The sequence below is a fragment of the Phyllobates terribilis genome, unplaced genomic scaffold (genome assembly GCF_046119375.1).
Source record: "Phyllobates terribilis strain yellow unplaced genomic scaffold, ASM4611937v1 Scaffold_673__1_contigs__length_839561, whole genome shotgun sequence".
Classification (NCBI taxonomy): Eukaryota; Metazoa; Chordata; class Amphibia; order Anura; family Dendrobatidae; genus Phyllobates; species Phyllobates terribilis.
In genome coordinates this window covers 794,393-818,965 of record NW_027363433.1, presented here as the reverse complement: position 1 = coordinate 818,965, position 24,573 = coordinate 794,393, and the positions used below count along the sequence as shown (strand labels likewise).

Sequence of the window (24,573 nt, the reverse complement as noted above, 5' to 3'; positions counted from 1 at the left end):
CCATAGTCTGTACATGTAGCGTAATGCACAGCCCATAGTCCGTACATGTAGCGTAATGCACAGCCCATAGTCCGTACATGTAGCGTAATGCACAGCCCATAGTCTGTACATGTAGCGTAATGCATAGCCCATAGTCCGTACATGTAGTGTAATGCACAGCCCATCCTCTTACATGTAGTAGTATGGCCAAGGGCTCCATGTACTCGCTGATTTAAAAAAAAAACATTATACTCCCCTTCACTCCGCTCCCTCGCCGCGTGGTGTCTTTTTTTCTGGAAGCGACAGGAGAGGATGATGTCACTTCCATGCGCCCCTAATGACGTACATGCCGATGTCAGCTGCTGGCCTCTGATTGGTCGGCAGCGTGTATTGTGGCACTAAGCTGAATGTCAGTCCGAGAGCACACATCCAGCTGCAGCAGGGGTTGGTGGTGGCTGGGCCCGGTCACAGGAGCGACTGCGGTCATTAAGCCTCTCAATATAATGCTCTCATAGTACCTCTATTTCCTCACACTGTATAATGTTGTCACAGTCCCGCCATCTTCCCACATACAGTATAATATTCCCACAATACCCCCCCCCCCCCCACATACAGTATAATGTTGTCACAGTCCCGCCAACCCCAATTTTATTTTGTGTTTTAACACTTGGTTTTCTTTTTTTGGTGTTTTTCATGTAATATATGGAAGCCTACAGGAAAATGCTAAAAGAAACATAATATCCAGGAAAAAAAACACTGTACAAGGAGACATTAGCATCAAATAACTCCTGTCTTGGTGTTCTTACAAACAAGCTCTTATGAATGAGATCTAACGTGATAAACGATTATAACCTGGGAAAGACGGGAAACATTCATGTAGACAGTCGGTGATGATGTAGTTAGTGACGGACTCTGTCCAAATTTGTTTCTAGAGCCGTATTAGAAGATTAAGATGTCGTCGTCATTATGAAGTTGTTTTTTCTCATGCCACGTGTAATGTATATGACGAGAATTAGCGTTATGGAAGATGAGTCTATAAGACACGTATTCAGCTGCAGACTCCGAGGAAGAAACTGCTTGTTGTCTGTGGCCTAAAATATATAGGTTTTATTAGTACGTCAGGGACAAAAGCAGAATGTTGTAAAATAATAAAAATACCATTGCTGCGTGGGTTTCTGGGTGATTCTTACTGAAGCAGTGGCCAACTTAGCGATTGGAAGTATGGAGGAGATGTCTAAGTCATCAATTCAACTTGTGTTCCAGTCCATAAAAGACTAGAGAATACAACATCTACACATTCTATCTCCTGATATATTTCCCTTATTGTCTCCAGTAATTGTATTAATACACAGAATTCTTTATGATGTTATATCGGCTCATCTTCTTCTCATTCAGGTCTCTACAATATCGGATCCTCTCAGTGAAGATCTTCTATATTAAGAGAATTTTTCTGAATCACCTATTAAGGATGGATATGGACAGAGACAAGATGGCGGAGAGGATATTACACCTCACCCTAGAGATCCTCTTCCGGCTTACTGGAGAGGTGAGAGATTCTGATGACGTCACATTACATCATTCTTATCTATGGAAATAACAGATGGACAGAACTGGAGAGGTGAGGACTCTGGAAATGTCTGGAGTGAGATTTATTAATATGTTTCTCCATTATCAGGATTACACAGTAGTGAAGAAGACCTCTAGTGAGCGCTGTCAGGACCCTGTGTCTGAGGGATGGGGAAGACCCCTGAGCCCAATCACAGGACCTCCATCTCACCCCCTGATACATGAGGACATCAATGACCAGAAGATCCTAGAACTCGCCTACAAGATGATTGAGCTGCTGACTGGAGAGGTGACACTGCTGGGAATGCTGGGACATTATACTGCTATGAAGGGATCGGGGGATGACTGTATCATTGTATGTGTCAGGTTCCTATAAGGTGTCAGGATGTCGCTGTCTATTTCTCCATGGAGGAGTGGGAGTATTTAGAAGGATACAAAGATCTGTACAAAGACGTCATGATGGAGGTTCCCCAGCCCTTCACATCACCAGGTAATAGACAGGACTAAATACACACAGCCTATAATTATCTTATCTAATTATGTGTAAAAAATGAATTCAGTCCCTGTATGTGTTTCCTCCAGATCTATCCAGTAAGAGGACAACACCAGAGAGATGTCCCCGTCCTCTTCTTCCACATGACTGTAAACAAGAAGACCCCAATGTTCCTCAGGATCATCAGGTAGATGGAGAGAAGGTGTCATGAGATCTCCCCTATGATGTGTAGACGGCTGTGAAGGTCTTGTGCTCAGTCTTGTTTTATCCACCAGTATTATATGTTTTATATTTGTGTAATGAGAACGGTGGAGATGGCAGGATTAGAGCTGATCATACATGTGACTTCTCCATCTGTCTGTGACTTTTACAATATTTGTTTCAGGGTGAAGATCAGACCCATATTAATACTACAGAGACATATGTGAGGGGTGATGAGTGGTGTAAAGAGGAGATTCTTACATATGACTACCCAGGTGAGTAGTAACCACTAAATGCAGAGAAGTCACAGATTCTTCTCTGTCACCGGCTGTGGCTGCTTTATCGGTTGTGTAGTCCGGCCATATCACAATCGTGTGATCACCATTTTGCTTCCAGATCACAACATTCTCATCCACCCAAAACTGTTCAAATGATTTTGGGTAATGAAAGCCCTTTTCTACAGAACTTACAACCTGGAGGATCCACCTACCCCCTGGAATTAGGAGACGCTGACCCTTACCTGTCTATATCTATAAAATACAAAGCCAAATGACAGCTTATGCAGAATGTGCTAACAAGTGAGAAAATCACTTGCAGAAACATATTCTGATGGGCCTCTAATAGAAAGCGGAGAGTAATGATACTGTTGGCTTCCTAGATCCCTGATATCTCTCCTTTCTGTGCCGCTGAATGTCCTCATATGGTCCCTACAAGACCAGGTCCAGTCTTTCTGGCCAAACTTCACTTTTATGATTGAAAATATTAAATGTGCAGTGAGGCCAAGTGTGAATTTCTGTACAATAACAGCAGAGTTTCCCTTTATCCTGACTTTTCAATTTCTTTTTAAACCAACTAACTTTAAACAGGATTGTGATAAACTATACAGAAAACATTACACCTGTGCCATGATATATCTCTAAGCTGTGCGTGGCTGATGGCTGTAATATACAATTATTCACGCCTGCAGGAGATGTGTTGGCTCCAGCCCTGGTTTCATGGATTCACTCAACGTCATAAATTCCATTATGTTTTCAATCCTAAGGAATTCAGATTACTGCTCAATCTCTCCTGAAATGGGGGCGCTAATACTTTCTTTACTCTTTTGGTCAGGACTCATAGTAGCTCCAATGGTTTATCATAAATGAGTGCAACTCCGGTTTAGTGTTGGCATTCTCCCCCCAAACATACGTTCTTGTTGAGGATGTATCATATTTTTTTATGTCTTTTTTTAACAGGTTCATTCTGTATGATAGCTTGATTGTGATGGGATCGGCCGGCCTCACTTATGTGAGTCTGTAACTCCCTGGTAGTCTTTAAAAAAGGTCTCCATTTCCTCTTCCAAATGCCCAAGATTTAAATTTAAGACATCTCAGCTCTGCAGTATTATAAAAAGTTCTCTTTAAATGTCTAATATTTCTTCTTAAAACTCATCTGATAGAAAATATTGGCCCTTACAATGGTTTACATTGCTAAGAGCCACCGAGCCCCATACTCTTAATTACCCCAAAAAGGTTTCACCACTAGTTACTCTTTTTTTTTCTGAAGAATACAGTTGAGCTTCATCATTTCAGTAGTTATGTTATTGGGTTTGGTCACAGTTTTGCCCATCATCCTTTAACTTTTTTAACCCCTCCATATGGATCTGGACTTACTCAGAGACCCCTACACTTGGGCCATGGTGCTACCTGATGTTCTGTGGAGTGAGATGGGAAGAAGAATAATCAAGTAGACGGGTCGTTACCAGGAGGGCAGAGAAAATACAAACTCAGAAGACACAAGAGTAGTCAGTAAACGGGCCGAGGTCACAACAGGGAACAAATACACAAGCCGGGAGCTGAGCACAGAGGACTGAACCAGAGGAGAACAAGGCTGCATCTGGTAGCTTCTAGCAATATGCTTTGAGATTTAGTAGGGTGCGGTGCTTTCCCATTGGCTGAAGTAGGGAGCAGATTACTTCAGCGGACAGCACATACTGCCAGACTGGATGGTACTACTGGTCCCAGCAACCCTAATCTTAGGGGATGAAGGGAGCCCGTCTTGCCCAGAGCTTTTGATTCTGTCTTCTCCTCTATCACCAATGCCGTCTGCTGAGAGAAGCAGACGTCGCAGGAGCTGATCCCAGAGAAAATGGGACACACCAATTGCTGAAGTTCTAATACAACAAAATGGCAGAAAACCAGAGCAGTAGAAATCCCCATAGAGTAGTGACGAATTTGACTTCACAGCCACTTTCCGGAAATTAGCACGCCATGGATGTTGGAGAGTGAAAATAGCAAATCTGCCATTTTATTACCCAACACATAGTGCCCAGATTGTGCTCCAGGAGACACACACCGTAAATTAAGTGGGTTCTTCTCACTACATCAATGCCAAATACATGGTTGCTAAATGTTCTTTGGACACAGTCTATTAGACTGTGAACTGTCATTGTCTTGGTGAATAATACAATATTTTTACATAACTTGCCATTTCTACGGACAATTTAAGTAGAAATGTTCAAAAATATAAAATTCAAGGATATTTTATTAAAAAAAATAACAATTGGTTTTATTCTTAGCAGATGTCTGTGCCAGGAGACCAGAGGGACAGCTGACATCTTCATCATCATCATGTTGGGATGAGCTTGATATCACACAGGATACAACTGAAGTGAATGCCATTACTCCAGATATACCATCGTCCCTTCACAGCAAAGATCTGTCTTCTGATTCATTAGCGACTACTAAGGAAATTCAAAGTCACAAAATAAGCATTAAAAAACAAACTACTCCTAAAGCAAAGAAGCCATTTTTATGTTCAGAATATGGAAATAGTTTTCCCATCGAAAAGTCTTTACTTAAACATCAAAAAATTCACACAGCGGACAATAGATTTTCTTGTTCCAGGTGTGGGAGATGTTTTAACCAGAAATCAGATCTTGTTAAGCACCAGAGAATTCACTCAGGGGAGAAGCCATTTTCATGTTCAGAATGTGGGAAATATTTTACCCAGAAATGGAATCTTGTCATACACCAGAGAACTCACACAGGGGAGAAGCCTTTTTCATGTTCAGAATGTGGGAAATGTTTTAACCATAAATCAGTTTTGGTTAATCACCAGAGAACTCACACAGGGGAGAAGCCTTTTTACTGTTCAGAATGTGGGAAATGTTTTAACCAAAAATCCGCTTTGGTTAAGCACCAGAGAACCCACACGGGGGAGAAGCCTTTTTCCTGTTCAGAATGTGGGAAATGTTTTAACCAGAAATCAGATTTGGTTAGTCACCAGAGAACCCACACAGGGGAGAAGCCTTTTTCATGTTCAGAATGTGGGAAATGTTTTGTATGCAAATTACACCTCGTTAGTCACCAGAGAACTCACACAGGAGAGAAGCCTTTTTCATGTTTGGAATGTGGGAAATGTTTTGGATGCAAATCCCACCTTGCTAGTCACCATAGAACTCACACAGGGGAGAAGCCATTTTCATGTTCAGAGTGTGGGAAAAGTTTTAATCAGAAGTCAGATTACATTAAGCACCAGAGAACCCACACAGGGGAGAAGCCTTTTTCATGTTCAGAATGTGGGAAATGTTTTGTATGCAAATCACACCTTGTTAGTCACCAGAGGACTCACACAGGAGAGAAGCCTTTTTCATGTTCAGAATGTGGGAAATGTTTTGTATGCAAATCACACCTTGTTAGTCACCAGAGAACTCACACAGGGGAGAAGCCATTTTTATGTTCAGAGTGTGGGAAAAGTTTTAACCAGAAGTCAGATTTCATTAAGCACCAGAGAACCCACACAGGGGAAAAGCCTTTTTCTTGTTCAGAATGTGGAAAATGTTTTAACCAGAAAGCGCATCTTGATAGCCACCAGAGAACCCACACAGGTAAGAAGTCTTTTCCATGTTCAGAATGTGGGACATGTTTTAACGACAAATCAGATTTTGTTAAGCACCAGAGAACCCACACAGGGAAGAAGCTTTTTTCATGTTCAGAATGTGGGAAATGTTTTATCCAGAAATGGAATCTTGTTATACACCAGAGAACCCACACAGGAGAGAAGCCTTTTTCATGTTTAGAATGTGGGAAATGTTTTAACCAGAAATCGCATTTTGTTAGACACCAGAGGACCCACACAGGAAAAAAGCCGTTTTCCTGTTCATAAAATCATAGAATGTTAGAGTTGGAAGGGACCTCCAGGGTCATCGTGTCCAGCCTCCTGCTCATTGCAGGATTTACTAAACCAGCTCAGACAGATGTCTGTCCAGACTCTGTTTTGAAGACTTCCATTGAAGGAGAGCTCACCATCTCTTGTGGCAGCCTGTTCCACTCATTGAACACCCTCACTGTCAAAATGTTTTTTCTAATATCTAGTCAGTATCCTCTCCCTTTCAGTTTAATTCCATTGCTTCTCGTGTTTCCATGTGCAAATGAGTGTAAGGATGTTCCTGCTACATTCTGACATCCCTTCACATATTTGTAGACCGCTATTAAGACTCGTCTTAGCCTTTTTTGCTAGCTAAACATTCCTAAATCCTTTAACCTTTCCTCATAGGACATAGTTTGTAGTCCTCTCGCCATTTTGGTCGCTCTTCTTTGAACTTGCTCCAGTTTTTCAATGTCTTTTTTAAAATGTGGTTCCCAGAGCTGGACACTATTCCAGATGAGGCCTGACCAAGGAGGAGTACAGAGTGATAACTACTTCACGTGATCTAGACTATGCTTCTCTTAATACATCCCAGAACTGTATTTGCCTTTTTTTGCTGCTGCAGCAAAATGTTGACTCAAGTGTTAAAAAAGGGCTGTTGCTTAGTTCTATTTCTCCAGATCTGTAACTGTAATTTTCCTTTTTCTTGCCCAGATGTTGGATCTTGCATTTCTCCCTGTTAATTACCATTTTATTAGTCGCTGTCCATTGTTCAAACTTATCTAGATCCTTCAGAATCCTTTCTCTGTCTTCTGTAGTGTTAGCTATCCCTCCTAGCTTTGCATCATCTGCAAATTTGATTAGTTTACCTTCAGTTCCCTTATCTAGATCATTTATAAAAATGTTGAACAACATTGGGGCCAGGACAGAGCCTTGTGGTACCCAACTTGAAACACTCTTCCAATTGGATGACCAACCATTTATTACCACTCTTTGCGTAAGATCACTGAGCCAATTATGAATCCACCTAACTGTAGCCTTGTCAATCTCATAATTGGTCATTTTTCAATAAGGATAGTATGAGATACTTTATCAAATGGTTTGCTGCAGTCGAGATTTACTATATCTACCGCATTTCCCTGATCCAGCTTCTCAGTGATTTCATCATAGTAGGAAATTAGATTAATCTGGCATGACTTGGTTGCTACAAAGCCATGCTGGCTCTGGTTAATTACTGTATTCTTATCCAAGTACTTGCATACATGCTGTTTAATTATTTGTTCAAAGATCTTTGCTGGTATAGAAGTAAGGCTCACTGGCCTGTGATTTCCAGGCTCCATCTTCTTTTCTTTTTTGAAGATAGGAACAACATTTGCCCTTCTCCAATCTTCTGGGATGTCTCCTCCAGGATTTTTCAAAGATTCTGGCTAGTGGTTCTGCAATTTCCTCTGCTAATTCTTTAATACCCTAGGATGTAATTTATCTGGACAACTAGATTTATATTCGTATAACTTAGCTAAGTGTTCCCTCACTGTGATGACACAGCTTCTAATCTTAATTAGCCAGACGTTAAGATTTGTTAAGCCAGGAGAAATACAATATTATCTTTGACTTTTGAATGTGTGTGTTTGTTTGGTTAATAATAACAATAATTTTTATTTATATAGCGCCAACATATTTCACAGCGCTTTACAATTCAGTAGGGACATGTACAGACAATAAAACAATACAATGTATCATAATTCAACAGTACAGGAGAAGTGAGGGCCTTGCTCGCAAGCTTGCAATCTATATGGAAATAGGGGGACACAATAGATAGAACATTGTCTTCCTTCAGCCAGTATCAGTATCTAGGTGCAGTTACTGTGTGCTATTGGGTGCATGAAGGATGTGGAGACAGAGGAATAGGCAGGAGCAGATTAAGACTAACATTTAGGAGGGAACAGGGGAGAGTTATGTTAGTGAGCTGAGGTCATAGGCTTGTCTAAACAGATGTGTTTTTAAATCACGTTTAAAACATGGGGGCTAGATATTAGTCAAATTGTTTGAGGTAGTGCATTCCAGAAAACTGGCGCAGCATGAGAGAAGTCTTGGAGACGGAGTAAGCGAGGTTCGGATTAAGGAGGATGTTAGTCTTAGATCAGTTGCAGAACGAAGGGCACGGGAAGGGTGATAGACAGAAATGAGGGAAGAGATAAAGGGCGGTGCAGAATTGTGGAGAGCTTTGTGGGTGAGAGAGATGAGTTTGTATTGTATTCTGTAGTAAATGGGTAACCAGTGCAATGACTGGCACAGGGTAGAGGCATCGGTGAAGCGGCCTGATAGAAATACGACCCTGGCTGCCGCATTCAGAATGGACTGGAGAAGAGCAAGTTTGTTTAGAGGGAGGGTTGGTCAAGAAGGACAGTGACTCAGTGTTTGGGACACTGATGTTTGTTACTATGCTAATTGAATATTGTACTAACCCAGCTAGTTTATTTACAAGAGCAGAGGGATTAGCTCAAACAGTGAGACCTGAGTGAGCCCTGCACCTTCCCCCCCCAACTTGTGACTAATAACCTTAGCCACATATGTAAATATAAAAAGGGTTTTCTATGCTGCTGCAAAGAGAATCAAGGAGAATCAGAGAGACCTTCCTCGGGACAGAAGATGGATAGCATCCTCAGATTTGGATTCTACACAATAGGGACACAATAGGTTTCCAGCCTAAAAGTATATAGTTCTGACTGGAAGGATACAGATCGGCTTCATTGACCATCAGAGAATTCATGGATACAACTAGGTATCAGGGTTGCTACAATGAGGTCACCTGGCACTGTGGCTATTTTGTTTGGGGTTGCCAGGTGGGACCCTCCATCGCCTGGAAACCATGGAGACATTCGGAGAAGCCAGATTGGGACCAGCCTGTCATCTGGCCCAATAGAAACTCTCGGAGAGGCCAGGGTGGGACCCTCGGGTCTCCTGGCCTTGTACCTCGATGGACTGTCAGCTTCATAAGCTTACCGCTACCTCTTCTCTGTGGGGACCCGCCAAAAGTGAGGGGCCACTAGTTGAGGTAGTTGACGCTGGAAGTCCCAAAGTCGCAGCTGCTCTAATCTTGAAAGGCCAGCGGAAGGGTGAGACTGTAATTTTGCACCATCTCGGATATTTTCTCAGACTGTTCTATATGTTTATTGTCTGTTTAGTGGTTCAATAAAATATTGCCACACTGTTTTACCCTCACCCTGTCTTGTCTGAGTAGTATTATGCCCACGGAAGACCCTCGGGTCTTCACACTCACCATCTTTCTGTTTATAGATAATGTGGATTCTTGTATTCCTTCGATAGCACCATGAAGATCAGTTGATGTTGCAATTTCTTTCTTAAAGAAGACAGCCTTCTCAATGTAATTTTTGACCAATTCACCCTGTTCATCCTGTAAAAATTCTATAGCATCTGACTTTTCTTTTGCTTTTGACATCCCCCCCAAAATCCATTTTTATTGATTTTGGTCTCCCTTGCAAGCCTCACTTCATTACTGGCTTTAACTCTTCTAATTCTTGCTCTGCATTACCTGCAAACAGCATTACATTCTTCTTTAAATATGCCCCCCTCTTTCCATTTAATATACACTTCTTTTTTCCTTTTTAACAAGTGTTTCAGTTCTGTGTATATCCATCCTGGTCTCTTTAAATGCTTCCAATTCTTCCTTCTTTTCGGGATTGTTACTGTGCAGTGAGAATTTCATTTAGCAAAATCTCCCCTCATTGGACATTTGTCCTTTAGAACATGGAGTCATTGAACCTTCCATTAAAATCTGCCTTTCTGATGTCCAACCTTAAAGTCTGAGTCCTCGCTGTATTCCATTCATGTGTATCATCCCACCAACTTTCAGTGATGTCTATGACATCATATCTCTCTCCCTTTGTTAGCAGCTCCAATTCTCCTTGTTTGTTTCTCATGCTCTGTGTATTTGTATAGACACATTTTAGTTTGTAGTCGGTTTCTCTTGCTCTTCTATTTTCATTCAGAATTTGTTGTTTTTGTTCTTTATTTCCATTTCTAATAGCAGGTTCTCAAAAGAATTCTTATACTGCATATTTTTTTCTGGTCATGTATTCCCCATCCCATATTAGGTTAGAATGTGGAAAATGTTTTGTGAAGAAATCATCTCTTTCTAGTCACACAGGGGAGAAGCCATTTTCATGTTCAGAATGTTGGAAATGTTTTACCTGAAAATTGTACCTTCTTAAATGAGTTGCCCACTTCTAGGACAACCCTTTGTCATTCCTCATATTTGTCATTGTTGAAAGTGATGCTAGCGATGATTGAGCGCAGGGCTCATATGGCGTAACAACTTAACATGAGCCCTGGGAAGACACATGCTGATACCGCTGGAACGGCACCAGCATTGCAGGATTATAATAATAATAATCGTTATTTTTATATAGCGCCATCATATTCTGCAGCGCTTTACATACAAATTATTGTTAGAATTATGATAAGGTGTTAAAAGAATATTATTTATCCATTATGAATATATTCAATGTGTTCAATACTAGAGATTTAAAACCTTAGTTATATATAAATTATAAATATGTTTACCAAAAGATCATAGCATGACTGAAAAGTAGACAGATGTTATCTTTGCGGTCAGAAACAATTGACATTCTGAGATGTGTAGAAGCAGTAACCGTATCTTTTAAAACACAGTATGCTTAGAATATTATCTATAGTCGGCAGCGAGTATTAGTTTTAACTGCCTCTCATATCTGATTGTGTATATTTTGCATTGCCTATGTAAATATTATCAAAATATATTTGCATCAGACAGCCTGCTGAGTATCTCACTTGTTGTCTCTTTGTTAACAAACAAAATAAACAGTTTTACGGCAGAATTCAGATGATCTCCTATCTCACATGGTAAAAGGTGAAATTCTCCTGTCAAGAATTTTTATTTTAAAGGGAATCTGGCACCACTTTGGAGTTATCAGACCTCTACTACAGGCATACAGGGAATAGAAAAGTAAATCTATACATACCTGTATGGCCCATGGTAGAGGTCTGAATGCAGAGAAATGTAGTTTCATCTCCTTGGTTTTTCACAGGCTTGGTGTCCCCCGGACGCCAAGCTATCCCCGTCCATCTGCTTATTATTCCACCAATTCCCCGTCTTTGTCCACGTTTACCATATTTTCCCCCCTCCCTGCACGTCACAGGTCCCTGTGATGTGCGCTTTTTTCCCTCCCCTCCCGGTGCATGCGCAAAGTGCGGCTCACAGGGAGCGCGCTTTGTTTTCTCCCGGGCCCGTTTGGCTGAGCACAGTGCTGCAGTGTTCTATTGCGCAGGTGCCGGGGAGTTCACAGTGCCTCCCCGGCGCCTGCACAATACAGCACTGTGGCACTGTGCTCAGCCAAATGGGCCCAAGAGGAAACAAAGCGAGCTCCCTGTGAGCTACGCTTTGCGCATGTGCCGGAAGGTGAGGGAAGAAAAGGTCCCTGTGACGTGCGGGGAGGGGGGTAAATAAGGTAAACGTGAACATAAGTGGGGAATTGGTGGAATAATAAGCAGATGGGCGGGGATAGCTGGGCGTCCGTAGGACGCCAAGCCTGTGAAAAACCAAGGAGATAAAACTATATATCTCTGCATTCCGACCTCTACCATGGGCCATACAGGTATGTTTAGATTTACTTTTCTATACCCTGTATGCCCATAGTAGAGGTCTGATAACTCCAAAGTGGTGACAGATTCCTTTTAACAGGATCAAACATATAAAAATGTTTGTCCACTACTTAGACAACACCTTTAAACATCAATAATCCCACACAGGGAGCCATTAACATACCAAGAGTGTGAAAAATTAATTATTGGAAAATCGTATTTTGTTGACCATCAAAATTAACTCAGACTGGGAGAATCTATATGTTATTGACAAATTGTACAAAAACATACAACAAACAGTCATACAATTAAATGAGAAAGGGAAATTACTTTAGAACTTACCATATTTGTTGGACTTTAAGACACACTTTTAGCAAGAAAAAAGTGCATCTTATTGACTTGAGACAGCTTACTGTGACAGTGGCGAACGCTGAGACAGTGTCCTTCCTGATCACTGAGATAAGTTCGCTCTCTCCTTCAGCCTTATGCTTATCTGATTGGTGCAGAGCAGGAGAGAAAGGTACCTGGACCTGCACAGAGGCTGCACATCCTGAGTGAGCAGCTGAAAAACCTTCCACCTGACCAATTACTCCAACCAGAAGCCCCCTCTTTTGGTGGGCATCTACAAAGAGGAGGTAGTGGCAAGCTTAGGAAGCTGACCGAGCACAGCGAGCTATGTGGCCAGGTGACCGAATTGTCCCAACCTGGATCATCCAAATTAATTTGTGGGCTCTGTGTTGGGCAGTGGAGGAGTTCTGTAATCCAGCAGCTGGAACCATGGTCCCTAGGCTGAAGTCCTGTGAAATCACAGAGGTGACAGGACCAGACCCTTTTTATAACCGTCAGCTTCCATAGCAGTTCATAGCCCTACAGGAATGGGGGATGGGTGGGGTGGTCATGGCTATTCCTTCATTGTTCAATTGTTTAATTAGACTGAATTATTGTCCTCCAAATGATGCAGTCTAGTACACCGCCAGGCGACGATATTCCACCAATTAGCATACAAAAAGGGGCACCGGACAGTCTTGCATGAAACAACGGTTCATGTCCCTTGACTTACTGAACAAAAGAATAGTACCTCTGGCATAATTAAGAGTTCACACCCCTCCACCTACAAGTGGCCAGATTTTAATTTGTCGTCACACACAAGTACACACACCAGTACTACACTTAACACCATCAGTTAAGATTTAATTAGTAGAAAAAATGTTTTTCCTTTTTTCTGCTGTCTAAACTTTCTATGCGTCTTATGATTAGGTGTGTTTTACAGTCTGAAAAATATAGTATATTAGAATTAAAAATATATGCAGTTACTAAATTATTTAATTCAAATAATAATAAAAAGCAATATTTAATGTGCAGTTAATATTTCACATTATTATACTGCGGGTGAAATAAGTATTAAACACGTCACCAATTTTCTAAGTAGATATATATCTAAAGGTGCTATTGACAAGAAATTCCCACCAGAATTCCACAAAGGAAGCATCTTGATGGGTATAACCAGTGAGCTGTCTCAAGACCTTTGCAGCCTTATTATTGCAAAACATACTGATTGCATTGGTAACAGAAGAATTTCTAAACTGCTGAAGGTTTTAGTGAGTCCTGTTGAGGCAATTATCCGGTAGTTGAAAGAACATAATTTCACCAAAAACCGGCCACAACCAGGTTTTAGACAATTTTAGACAGAGGAGTAAAAATAATTATCCAAAAAATTGCCCTAAAGAAAGGGATACCTGAGAGCTACAGAAAGACCTGGAATCAGTAGGTACAATTGTTTCAAAGAAAACTATAAGTAATGCATTCAACCTCCATGGCTTGTATGCACACTTGCCACGCAAGACTCCATTGCTGAACAAAAAGCTTGTTCAAGTGCGTTAAAGTTTGTTCAACAACATTTAGACAAGAATGTGAAATACTGGAAAAATATAGTCTTGTCAGATGAAACTAAAAATTGAACTCTTTGGATACCATAATACACACCTTGCTTGGAGGCCAAAAGGCACTGCATATCACCCCAAAACCACCATACCAATAGTGAAGTTTGGAAGTGGGAACACCATGATGTGGGGCTGTCAAACGGTAAACTTCATATAATTGAAGGAAGGTGTGAAGACACGGAGTCTTCTGTGGGCAGAACACTACTCAGACAACACAGGGTGATGGTAAACAGTGTGGCAATAATTTATTGAACCACCAGCAATTAATAACATAAGACAGTACCAGCAAATACACAAGATGGAGCAAAATTACACAGTCTCACCCTTCCGCTGGCCTGCCGGGATTAGAGTCATGAGATATGTGGCCAGGTGACCTGATTGTCCCAACTTGGATTCTTCACATCATCTCAGAGTTCAGCAATGATCAATGGAACAGTTCTGTATCTTTCCAGCCAGGGCTGTGGTCCCTTAGGCTCTCATCCTGTAATGTCTCCCCTAAACAGATGCAGAGACCCCTTTTTGTAGTTCACATTTGTCCTTTCAAGCCATCATTCACAGGTCAAGGGTCAGAGATCATGATATTAATTTACAATGCTCGAATATCCACAGCTCATCCCCCCCAATGTTGGCTGTAAAACACCCTACAATGGTATTTAACATATCTTAGCAAACATTCATTGTTCAGAGCAGGGCTGTAGAGTCGGAGTCGGTGTCCATTTTGGTGGAGTCGGAGTCGGTGTAAAATGGACCGACTCCAACTCCTAAAATATATAATAAATTGGGTACAGCAGTTCAATGCAGTGGGGAATATTTTTTCATAAGAATTTGGGAAAGTTATGAAATGTCCTATAAATGTCTGTCCTATTCCTGATCTAAGGGTCTAGACTTTTAGATGAGATGAATCTGTACAGTAAATTTATCACTTAAACATGAGCCATGTATGAGGGAGTAGGAGTCATGGAAATTGAGGTGTCGGAGTCAGAGGTTTGACTTACTGACTCCACAGCACTGGTTAAGAGTCCCTGTTTGGCAGACGATACATTGTAAAAGCTCATAAAAGATGTAGATAACAGACATTCATCAATCACCAATATCACCTCAAATGGTCAGCATTCAGATTTATACAAACAATAGTCTGTAAATTGGGAAGAAGAAGTGAAAGCCAGCACCAAGTACTGTTATAGAGTCTATAATCAGTTGCCGTTTAAGGTAAACTGAGGCACCTCATCCTGTGGAGACCGGGTGCTACTCCAAATACAAAAAGTGAGTACAACAAGCAACAATACGGAGAAAAACGAGAGCACTCACCAGTCTAAAAAAGCCTCCTTTATTTCATCAGTTAAAAATCCATAGTAGGGGGGTCGGTGGTACGCATTAAAGGACAATGTGTACCATCAACCCCCCTGCTATGGATTTTTAACAGATGAAATAAAGGAGGATTTTTACCTGTTAAACAATAGTCTGTGTTGAGCAACCAAAGAAGAACACAGGTTAAAAAAAGTCAACATAAAAATATAGGTATATTGCTCTTGGCCATCAGAAAGTATGTCTGGCATAATTAAGAAAAAAAGCTGTGTCGTCACAGAAGGATGAATGGACAAATGTACTGAGACATTCTTGATAAAAGTCTGCTGCCATCTACCAGGATGTTGAATCTGAAATAAGGATATGTTCACACATGTTGGGTTTTGCAGCGTATTTTGCTGCAGATTTTTATGCAAATTTTAAGCTGCATTTTGCAATACCAGCAAATTCTATGAGAAACCAGAATTCTCTGTTCACGCATGTTTTTTTTTTTACTGCGTATTTTGTGACTTGGTTGTGTTTTTGGAAAATAGAGCATGTCACTTCTTTCAGTGTTTTGCAGCAGAAAATGAACCTATGTTTTTTGCTGCATTTTTGCATTGTTTTTTCACCCATAGGAAGTTATGGGTGGTCAAAAAAACGCAGGAAAAATGCAACAAAAAACGCACCAAAACCTGCGTTTTTTACGCAGCTGTTTTCCTGCCAGAGAAATAATAGCAGCAGATTTGCAGCAGAAAAAAAAAACACAACGTGTGTGAACATAGCCTAAGGGTTTACATTTCAGCAATTCAATGATTCCAAACACACAGCCAAGGAAACTCTCAATTGGTTTCAGATAAAAAATAAAGCTGCTAGAATGACCCAGCCAATCACTTGACCTTAATCCAATAGAAAATTTATGGAAGTAACTATAACTCAGAGTTCATAGAAATAGCACACGGGACCTTCAGGATGTGAATAGTGCTTGTGTGGAAGAATGGGCCAAAATCACACCTGAGCAATGCATGCGACTAGTTTCTCCATACAGAAGGCGTCTTGAAGCTGTCATCACCAACAAAGGATTTTGTACGAAGAATTAAAAAAAATTGCAGACAGCGAGTTCAATACTCTTTCCCTGTGTCATTTCTCATAACTTAATTTACGGACATCTATGGTTTGATTTCTTTGCCTGTTTGGATTGCATTGGTTGTTATTGTCATCTGCTGAGAATTTCATGTCAATAGCACTTTTAGATAGTTGGGTCCGCTAAATATTTGGACAGTGACACAAGTTTTGTCATTTTAGCTGTTTACCAAAACATATTGAAGATACATATGTACAAGAGAGGAGGAATCCAGCAGTGACACATCATTCCAGGTAAGCATATAAAGCTTTACTTGTATTTCACCATTAAAAACATCCAGAAGCAGTACCTGGCTGGTCAGCAAGATAAAATAGGTATCGGGACGGACCTTTGCGTTTTGGCAATAAGCCTTATTCATGGTCTGAACATGATACTTCTAGCTCCCTATATATGATATGTCTATGCACTCTTTGAATGTGACCCATGTCATCGGCTAATTGGAGATTAATCGTCAGCTGGTACCTAAAATTAAAAACACAAAAAATATATACCCAAAAATAGAATATATAGATGACTGGGATGACAATGATCCCAGTCATCTATTCATGAACATTAGGGATTTTTTACAGAGACAAGCAGTTGGCAACGGAGACAAATTTTCACCTTCCCAGGCTAATATAGCCATGTACAAATGGGATGAACAATTTTTATATGGAGACTGTAATTTTCAATCAAGTATCATATGGTACGTCTGTTTTATTGACGACATTTTGATATTCTGGTAGGGTACACGAGAGGAAATAGAGAACTTTGGTCACTACATTAATAACAATCCTTTCAATTGAAGGTTCACTAATTTTTCTCATTAAAAAAAAAATAATAATTTTCTTGATATTAATCTTACTGTTAAACAAGGTAGTAGTAGAATATATTTCGCACCATACAGAAAACTTGTGAATATTCACATAAATCTAAAAACATTTATCCCCTTAGTGACAGAGCCCATTTTCACCTTCCTAACCAGGTGAAATTTTTGAAATCTGACCAGTGTCACTTCATATGATAACTCTGGAACGCTTCAACGGATCCCAGTGATTCTGAGACGGTTTTCCATGACACATTTTACTTTATGTTAATGGTAAATTTGGGTCCATATATTTTTGCGCTTATTTGTGAAAATATCGGAAGTTTGGGGAAAATTTCCAAACTTTCAATTTTTATATCCTTAAACCAGTTAGTTCTGCTGTACAAAATAATTAATAAATAACATTTCCCACATGTCTACTTTACATCTACATAATTTTTCAAATGTCACTTTATTTTGGTAGAATGTTAGAAAGGTTAAAACTTTAGCAGCAATTTCTCATTTTTGCAAGAAATTTTCAAAACCTTTTTTTTTAAGGACCTATTCAGATTTCAAAGAACTTTAAGGGGCCTATATACCGTAAACTCCCCAAAAGTGATGCCATTTTAAGAACCACATCCCTCAAATATTTCAAAATCGCTGTCAAGAAATTTTTTAACCCTTCAGGTGCTACACAGGAATTAATGCAAAGTGGAATTAAAAAAATATTAATTTAAATCTTGCCTCTGAAATGTTACTTTAGCCCCAATTTTTTACTTTACAAGGGATAGCACGACAAAATGGACCCCAAAATTAGATTTGTTACACAGTTTATGTGGGCAAAAACCTCTGTTTGGACAAATGGCCGGGTTCGGAAGGGAAGGAGCACTATTTGAATTTTGGAACACAAATTTGGGTAAAATAAATTGTGGGCACTGTGTCGCATTTGCAGGGACCCTGAGGTGCCCAAACAGCAGAAATCCCCCACAAGTGACCCCATTTTGGAAACTACACACCTCAAACATTTTTTACAGGGGTATAGTGAGCATTTTGAACCCACAGGTACCACACAGATAACATTAGGTTGACATATTGAAAATTTTCATTTTTTCAATGTTGTTTTAGTTCCAAATTTGTAATTTTCACAATGGATAACAGGAGAAAACGGACACCATAATTTGTAATGCAATTTCTACTGAACGCGATGATACCCCATATGTGGTCAAAAACTACTGTTTGGGCATATGGCAGGGCTAGGAAAGGAAAGAGAGCTATTTGTCTGGAATAGATGAATGCCATGTCGCATTTGGAGAGCCCCTGGCATAGAAAAACAGAAGAAACCTCCCAATGAATTCATCTAGGGGTGTGCTGAGCATTTCTAACCTACAAGTGATTCACAAAACTTCATAACATTTAGGTGTGAGAACAAAAAATATATTTTTTCCACTAAAATACTGTTTTAGCACCAAATTTATAATTTACACAAGGGATAATGGGAGAAACTGGACCCCACAATTTGTTAAGCAATTTCTCCCAAATGTGGCAGTACCCCATATGTGGTTGTACACTAGTGTTTGAGAACAAAAAGCAGAAACCCAAAGCAGAAACACCAATCATGAGGTCAGTCAAAAACCTTTATTTCACAAGCAATTGGTTACATGGTGGCACTGCAGAAGCGGGAGCCCACACTATATATATATTTACACACACAAGTATCCTGAACCACAAAGGAGCAAATATGTACAAGTAGAATGAGGCCAAGCGTATAAAGCAATATGCCTAGTGCCTAGTGTAGCATGTCAATGATCCTGGGGTAGCCTAAAAATAATAACATATAGATGAGCTTAACTGTATAGCATAAGAGGATTATAGATATAAAGTGGTCCTACACAGGCGGCGAGCCAACTGATGGCACCAGGGAATGAATCCCTCTTGTAAAGATTTAAATAGAGTCAATGACTAATGAAGGAAGTATAATGTAAGGTACGGAGTATTCCAAAGAGGGGGAAGGGGGGAGGGGAAACAATGGACACAACACCAGATCAATGGCAGACAGCGTTATATATAAGAAAGGGGCTTAATGACCGGCTGTGGAGAGAAGTGCCCAGAAGATGCTGGTTAGATGTTAGAGGACGTGTTCAACATGAGGGTCAGGTCAAAACTTGTAGACAATCAGACAAGATAGGTAATATGCCTTATACTTCTGCTCTAAGTGGTCCAGGGTACCGAGTGTGGAGAAATAGCTAAAAGCTAAAACCCAAAACCTAAAAGCCAAAACCCAAAGCAGAAACGTCTTCCATGACGTCATGTTCTGTGTTTCTGCTTTGGATTTTGGCTTTTAAAACGCAGATTTCTAAAAGCCACCCTGAGGTGGCAGAACCGTTCCCCCTCCCCATGTGACACCATTTTGGAAACTTCACTGCCTATGAAATCAATCTAGGAGTGTAGTGAGTATTATGAACCAAGAGGTGCCTTACAGAATTTTTTAACATTGGGTTGTGGAAATGACATTTTAGTGGTTAAAATGCAATTTTTGTATTTGCTGCAAATTTGTCAGGTACACAAGGGTTAATAGGTGAATCTGGACCACATAATTTATTGCACAATTTCTCCTGAAAGCGGTGATGTCCCATATGTCATCAGAAACTAGTTACCTCAGGGGCCGATCATAGCCATGGTGACTCGATGTCGTCATGATGACATCCGGGTGACCAGAGCTAACAAGTTATTTAGGTCGTGCGCAGTGCACGATCTACCTAACTGGTGTCAGTGCAGCACCGACAGTTATAAAGCATAGCAAAGCTCTTACATTGCTGCTATGCTTTATAACTGCAATCAGAGCTGTGAAAGTGAAAATCACATAGTGGGACTAAGTAAAAAAAAAAGTACAGAAAAAAAATAGTAAAAACTTTTTTAAAAAAATTACAAAATAATAGTAATAAAAAATACATGCATATATATACTGTACATACAACTATATTTATGAAAATATAAATATAAATAAGTACACACATTTGGTATGGTCGCGTCCAGAATGACCCGACCTATAAAACGGTCCCACTAGTTAACCCCTTCAGTGAACACAGTAAAAAAATTTATTTAAAAACAAGGCAGGGGGCGTGGCCTGAGGCTTGATGTGAGCAGACACATGGACTGAGCTCCCGCTCATAATCCTGTAATCCCAGCCTGCACTGACAGAAAACAGATTTATACCAATGATCCTACCATCTAACACACTCCGGGACCTGTGAGGAGTTGATTTCGGCGTCCCCTGAGGAGAATGACCCGTCAAAAGAGCCACACTGGCAAGGAGGACAGCCAGCCCAACAGGGAGGTAAGATGTTGGAGGCTGCATCTCGTCAGACGCTTTGCCCGGGTGACAGAGGCGGCCATAGAGGATTCTCCTAAAGGTCACCCGGGGGAGGAACAGGAGGAGCAGGGAGAAGCGTGTGCTCCTGATAAAGAGCAGATGACGCAGCAAAAAAATTCAGCACCAACTTTCCTGGGTATAAAGTAAGGAATTTACTTGGTGCCAGCAGTAAACTTAGAGCATACCACAGACCAGAAACCCACCATGAGGGATGTGCCATCTGTGGTCAATATGTCCAACAAGTCCCTGACCAGCATTACCACCCATATGGTATTTATGAAGGGAGATATGTCATCTATAAGGAGAGACATTCAAAGGGCGTTTGAAAGAATTAAAGAAACAGAGGGCATAATTAGTAATATTGAGGATCAATTGTCTCCGATGTAAAAGGATATGAAAACATACAAGCAAAATCTGATTACCCTACTTAATAAAACAGTTGACTTGGAGAAAAGACCCTGTAGAAACAATCTACTCCTTATAGGAGTCGCAGAAAGAGCTGAAGGCAAAAATCCGGTTGAATTTATGGAGATCTGGTTCAGGGATGTGTTTGGAAGAGAGGTTCTGTCTCCTTACTTGGCAATAGAGTGTGCTCATAGGGTGCCTTTCAGACCTCCTCCACCAGGAGCTCCGCCAAGGCCTTTTGTATTGAACTTACTGCATTATAGCGATACAATCATGTAACTGTCCTAACTTATCCAAGACCAAGGTGGCCATCTTTCCTGACATCTCTGCTGAAGTGCAGAAACGCAAAGCACAATTTACACCTGTAAAGAAAAGGTTGCGAGACTTACTACTCCCATATTCTGTGATGTATCCGGCACACCTGAGGATTGTAGTCTCAAGAAAGGTGCTCATCCATGAATCTCCCCGGGAAACTACACAATGGCTGGACATCAGCGAAGCTAAATTTAAAGTGGATAAATCCGGACCTCCATAAACATCAACACTTTTGCTTTGGTGGCTTTTGAATCTTGATGCCATTTGATATGGACAGCGGGAATCTCTAAAAAGGATTTGAAGAAGAGTTTTTCTTTTTAGGTCAGGCTTTGGACTTATAAAAGCTTCCAATCTCTCCTCCGGGGAGAAATGTCTGTAATGTTTGATTGGTTGTATTGCAATGTTAGAAGTTATTTATGTTATGTGTTAAAAAAGGGTACATGCAAAAAAGAAGGGAGGGTGGAGGAACAGCTCAAAACGGTCTACTGGTTATTCTGTTTTCCTGCGTACATATGGCTAAGCTTGTAAATATTATAGCGTGGAATGTGCGGGGCATGGGAAACCCAACTAAGATGTGTGCTGTATATACTTGGCTACATCAATACCAACCAGCTATTGTCTGTTTGTTGGAAACACATTTGACCCATGAAACAAAACAAATTAATAGGTCGTGGATAGGCCATGCTTTTCATTCGGTATTTTCTTCTCATGCCAGAGGGGTATCTGTTTTGATTTATAAATCAATCCCATTTAAATGCCTTAAAACTGTCATGGATACTGAAAGACGGTATATTGGTACATTGGGCTATATATACAGAATTAAAATAATTTTGGTAGCTTTATATAAACCCCCTCCATATAAGGATACAATTATTAAAAAAACATATTATACTTTACCTTGGACTCTCCTACGACTCCAGTTTTGTTGGTGGGAGATTTCAATAATTATTTCCACCCGCATTGGGATAGACTACATATGGGTAACATACCTGACTCGGCCTCCTCTACGGGGATGGCTAGATTATTTTCAGAAATTGGGTATGTGGATATTTGGAGACAGAGAAATCCCTCAATTAGACAATATTCATACTACTCAATGTCACACCATTCCTTGTCAAGGATTGACTTGGCAATTGGACCAGAATCTCTGAATCCGTTAATTCACAAAGTGAAATATTTACCCAGGGGAATCTCAGACCATTCTCCGATATGTGTGCAATTGAGAACAGGTGGCATAGAGGGGGCAATGAAATGCCCGTGACGATTGAATCCATATTGTCTAATATTGGTGGGTAATTCTTTAAAAGAGGATCTGATAGAATTTTTGAAATAAACAAGGAATCAACATCAAAAATCAAGATGAGTTGATTGAGAAATTTCATCTAAGCTCTAATCAGACATTACAATTGGAACAAATTAGACGCTCTATCATGAGTCACCTGAAAGACACCTCCCTAGAAATTACTACTAATGGCTTTGATTGCTTAGTGAGGGCCACGAGGACGTCATCATCTATTTTTCTGCAATGAGGGATGTGATGTTGGGAGTAAATACTGAATTATCTTTCAAACACTGGGAGAAGCAATTTAATGATCAAGACATTGGAGTTAAGATAAGAGAAAGTTGGAGAAAAAACTGTAAAGCAATAACTAATGAGATGTGGAGGGAAACCCAATTTAAGATCATTCATAAAGTCAGATCCGCCTTTGATCTCCCCAAAACGCCCCTTAAACCTGATAGAATTCTACGGATTAATTACATGGGCTTTGGCTGTGTCCAAGAATACGCATCTTCAGGGGGGCTATTCTAGATTTCATTAACCCCTTTATGACCTGGAACGTATTATTACGCCCCAGGTCATCATCCCCTGTTCAGTGAGGGCTCCGGCGTTGAACCAGCACTGAACCGGGCACATGTCAGCGGATTTATACAGCTGACATGTGCCCGCAACAGCCAACGGGGGAATCGCGATCCACCCGCGGCTGTTAACCAGTTAAATGCCGCTGTCAATCTCTGACAGTGGCATTTAACATTACCGCGCCGGAAGCACGGCATTAGCCCCGCCCATCGGTGACCCGGTCACATGATCTTGGGTCACCGATGGGTTGGCATGACAACCCGGGGTTTGCAGCTGACCCCTGTGGTTGTCATGTCCTTATTGCTATGAGCGCCGCCCAGTGGTCGGAGCTCATAACAAGTGAGCATTTCTGCTGCATACAGGCGATCTGCTCACCGCCTGTATGCAGCAGAGGCAATTGGACAACTGCTGCTTCGAATCTCCTATGGAGACTATTGAAGCATGCAGAAAGTGTAAAAAAATGTTTCTAAAAATATAAAAAAAATAAAACAAGTATAAAAGTTTAAATCACCCCTCTTTTGCCCCAACCAAAATAAAATAATAATAAAAAAAAAACATACACATATTTGGCATTGCCGCATTCAGAATCTCCAGATCTATCAACATAAAAAAGCAACTAATCCGATTGGTAAACGGCGTAACGAGAAAAGAATTCTAAATGCAAGATAACGTTTTTTTGGTCGTCGCAACATTGCAATAAAATGCAATAATGGGCGATTAAAATATAGGATGTACCAGAAAATAGTATCAATAAAAACATCAGCTCAGCTCGCAAAAAATAAGCCCTCACCTGGCCCCAGATCACAAAAAATGGCGACGCTACGGGTCTCGGAAAATGCCATTTTTTTTTTCACCACTTAAATAAAAAAGAACCTGTACATGTTTGGTGTCCACGAACTTGTAATGACCTGGAGAATAATAATGGAAGCTCAGTTTTAGCATTCAGTGAACGTGGTAAAAAAACAACTGTAGAATTGCATTTTTTTTGCAATATCACCGCATTTGGAATTTTTTTCCCGTTTCCCAGTACACAATATGATAAAACCAGTGATGCTGTTCAAAAGTACAACTTGTCCCACAAAAAATAAGCCCTCACACTGCCATATTGACCAAAAAAATAAAAAAGCTATACCTCTGGGAACAAGGGGAGCAAAAAATGAAAATACAAAAACGGAAAATCCCAAGGTCCTTAAGGGGTTAAAGAAATGTGGAACTTTAAAACTCAACTCCCTCTTATGATGATATTGTTTCACTACTGGCCTAGAGATAAAATGAAAGAAGGAAGTTCTCCGGATAAGATCGCCCCATTATTATAGGTTTTGGTTCTATTGGCAAAGCGTATGTTACTAGGCTGCTGGTTGGAACCTTCAACCCCGACTTTACAGGATTTCATCTCACAATTAAAAAATCTATTATATTTAGAAAGAATAGAAGCAGAAAAAAATAAGAAACTCACGAGCAAATAC

The 24,573-nt window shown here is 40.4% G+C and overlaps 1 protein-coding gene across 2 annotated transcripts; it reads left to right on the top strand.

The window, feature by feature from the left end:
* Window positions 1-1,363: 1,363 nt before the first annotated feature.
* On the top strand, window positions 1,364-11,256 carry LOC141235446 (uncharacterized). 2 transcript variants are annotated; one of them, XM_073668125.1, is made up of 6 exons: window positions 1,364-1,525; window positions 1,655-1,834; window positions 1,912-2,035; window positions 2,128-2,225; window positions 2,424-2,514; window positions 4,797-11,256. In XM_073668125.1, the coding sequence occupies exons 1-6, from the start codon at window positions 1,448-1,450 to the stop codon at window positions 6,383-6,385; spliced, it is 2,160 nt and encodes a 719-aa protein (XP_073524226.1). In that variant the 5' UTR covers window positions 1,364-1,447; the 3' UTR covers window positions 6,386-11,256. The 2 variants fall into 2 exon arrangements, with proteins under 2 accessions (XP_073524226.1, XP_073524227.1); XM_073668126.1 differs by having other exon boundaries at window positions 4,800-11,255.
* Window positions 11,257-24,573: the final 13,317 nt, after the last annotated feature.

Coding starts and splice junctions, on each gene's coding strand:
- LOC141235446 (XM_073668125.1), top strand. CDS start 1,448: ATGGATATGGACAGAGACAAGATGGCGGAGAGGATATTACACCTCACC. Junction 1,526..1,654: donor TCTTCCGGCTTACTGGAGAG/GTGAGAGATTCT, acceptor CTCCATTATCAG/GATTACACAGTAGTGAAGAA. Junction 2,515..4,796: donor TCTTACATATGACTACCCAG/GTGAGTAGTAAC, acceptor TTTTATTCTTAG/CAGATGTCTGTGCCAGGAGA.